The following is a 2,605-nucleotide window of genomic DNA, read 5'->3' on the forward strand; positions in this document are numbered from 1 at the left end:
TGTTGTATGACAGTCTGATGTTGTATGACAGTCTGATGTTGTATGACAGTCTGATGTTGTATGACAGTCTGTTGTTGTATGACAGTCTGATGAAGAGGATGCTGAGGGTTGTCTATAATGTTCTTCATTTTACGAAGAATCCTTCTTTGAACAATCATCTCCAAAGGTTCTAGAGGAGTCCCCAGAACTGAGGCAGCCTTCTTTATGAGCTTGTTGATCTTTTTGAAGTCACTTGCTCTGGTGCTGCTCCCCCAGCAGATGAAACCCAAACCACCTCAGCTGATTCTTTTTAAGACAGAGGAGCAGTGGCAGCACTCTAAGCAAAGAAAGCTAATTTTGGCTGCTTATATCCAATATCTCTTTCTTTATGTCATGAGCCATATTTAATGGCCATAGGTGAGGGTCATAAGTTCAACAGAACTTATGATCACTTATGATCCACGACCGACCAAATCAACACCCTCATTACTGAGGTTGAGGACTCGACCTGTAAATCCATCTCCCTCTCCATCTCACCATCACTCAAGAACAAGATGCCTAGATGCTTGAACTCCTCCACTTGAGGCAGAGACTTGTCCACGATTTGGAGAGAGCATTCCACCTTCGGTTAAAAGCCATGGCCTCTGAGCCACCGTGCAGACCTCCGCAGGGCATGCTGCTGAACCTTGAACTTAGGAAACAGCATCAGGAGTATAGCTGGAGGCAGCTACTACTGCACCAAACTTTAGCTCAAAATATCTAAAAAAGGATTAATAACTGTTTTATGTTAGCTGTGGTGGCCATTTTGAACCAAACAACAAATGAGTTGTAGAGGAACCTCCAGATATTACGTAGAGAGAGATTCATTCATTTCCATCCAGTCGTTCATGAGATATTTCAAAGAGTAAACCGTCTGAATCATTCTCTACACATTCCTATGGGATTTTGTGTCTTTGTTTTTTGTGTGGGGTGCACTTTGCTCTTTGAACTCCATTAAAGTTAGGGGAAGAGTAAGATTGTAATAAAACAGTACTTTACCAACAGATCTGTTTAGAGGTGGATAACAACAGGAACTTCTATTGAAAGTCATAGGAGGCACTGCAGTGAATAGCAGCTATAAAATTTAAGATTAAAAACACTCTTTATGATGTACTGCTGTATTATCTAAATGTTATTGTCTTTTTTTCCACAGAGGAAACACCAACCAACAATTCTCAACTGGGTAAGCTCTAACACTCTGTCATTAACTTAGATTGACACCTTTAGGTATACTGTCCTGACCAGACAGACCAATTTATAGATTTTCACAAACAACTCTACAATGATAATAAAAACACCACTGAGTAATGAAGTTTGGCTGCCCTCTAGAGAATTTCACCAAGAAAAAGTTTTCACTTTAAGTTTTGAACTCCTCTATGAACTGTGTTGTGGTGGAGGAGTTTGTGTCCCTGAATGGTCTTAGGAGCTCTGCTGTCAGTGGCAGGTGTGCCTGGTAGGGTCTCCCAAGGCCGATTGGTCCCAGGTGACAAGCTAGACAAAGAGCGATTTACAACAGATGTATAGATGTGAAACAATAAAGAGTTCAATATCCCTCGCCCAGACTCGGGTTAACGGGGCCTAACTTTGAGACCAGGCGTGCAGAGGGCCTCGTTGGCGAGCACCTAGTGTCTGTGCCTCTCTACCCATAATGCCCAGACAGGCCCGACCCAACTAAATTACATGGGTTTGCCTTTCTGCGGGCTCACCACCTGAGTCAAGGGCCATAAGTGTCAGACACAATGTGCTATGGACGACAGCTGAAGGCAGAAGCGTTGGCGCCCTTAACCTAGCTTACCAAAGTTGGCTCTTGGAACGTGGAATGTCACAGCTCTGGTGGGTAAGAGCCCTAGATTCTGTGTTAAGTTGAGGGATACCGATTAGAAAAGGTTGGGCTCATCTCAATGCGCAGTGTGGGTTCTGAAATCAATCTCTTTGAGGGGGCCTGGACCTTTTTCCATTTTGTATTTACCCATAGTTAGAGGCGCTGGGCTGGTGTGGGCATACTTATGTCCCTACGCCTTGGGGCATGTGTGTTGGTGTTTCCTCTGATAGATAAGAGAGTAACTTTCCTGGGCCTTCAGGTCAAGGGATGGGTTCTAGTTGTTATTACCCAGAGTCATTGATCACCTTTTTGTCTATAATGAATACCCTGTTACAATTTTAGGGTGTCCACAAGTTCACATGGTACCAGGACACCCTATGACACATCTTTGCAACATTATGTGTTCAGTTTGCAAGGAAATCACACTCCTCAGCCTCCCTGGTAAGGACTTTTTGGGGTTGCTGGAGAAGGGTGTCCAGGTGACCTTAAACCTTGGTCTCAGGAGGAACAATGTTGGTTCCTTCTCAGTGGTGGAACCCTGGACCAACTCTTTACACTGACTAGGGTCCTTGAGTGGGGATTGGAATTTGCCATACCAGTCTACATTTGTTTTGTGGACTTGCAAAAGGCATTTAACCATGTTAAGTCAGGTCCTCTGGACCTGGATGTTGGTCCTCTGGACCTGGCTGAAAAATGTTGGGTCCTCTGGACTGATTCAAAAACATACAAAACTTGTTGAAACGCTTCATCTTTAATCCAAAAGAC

The 2,605-nt window shown here is 43.9% G+C and overlaps 1 protein-coding gene across 1 annotated transcript in view; it reads left to right on the top strand.

The window, feature by feature from the left end:
- zpld1a (zona pellucida-like domain containing 1a) overlaps positions 1-1,212 on the top strand; it is a 47,998-nt gene extending 46,786 nt beyond the window's left edge. Inside the window, exon 9 of the mRNA XM_037687625.1 lies at positions 1,172-1,212. Coding sequence (XP_037543553.1) covers positions 1,172-1,212 — 41 coding nt within the window. The remainder of the gene's footprint in view (positions 1-1,171) is intronic.
- The last annotated feature ends 1,393 nt before the right edge of the window (positions 1,213-2,605 follow it).

This window comes from Nematolebias whitei, chromosome 14 (genome assembly GCF_014905685.2).
Source record: "Nematolebias whitei isolate Nwh7 chromosome 14, NemWhi1, whole genome shotgun sequence".
NCBI classification, from domain to species: domain Eukaryota; kingdom Metazoa; phylum Chordata; class Actinopteri; order Cyprinodontiformes; family Rivulidae; genus Nematolebias; species Nematolebias whitei.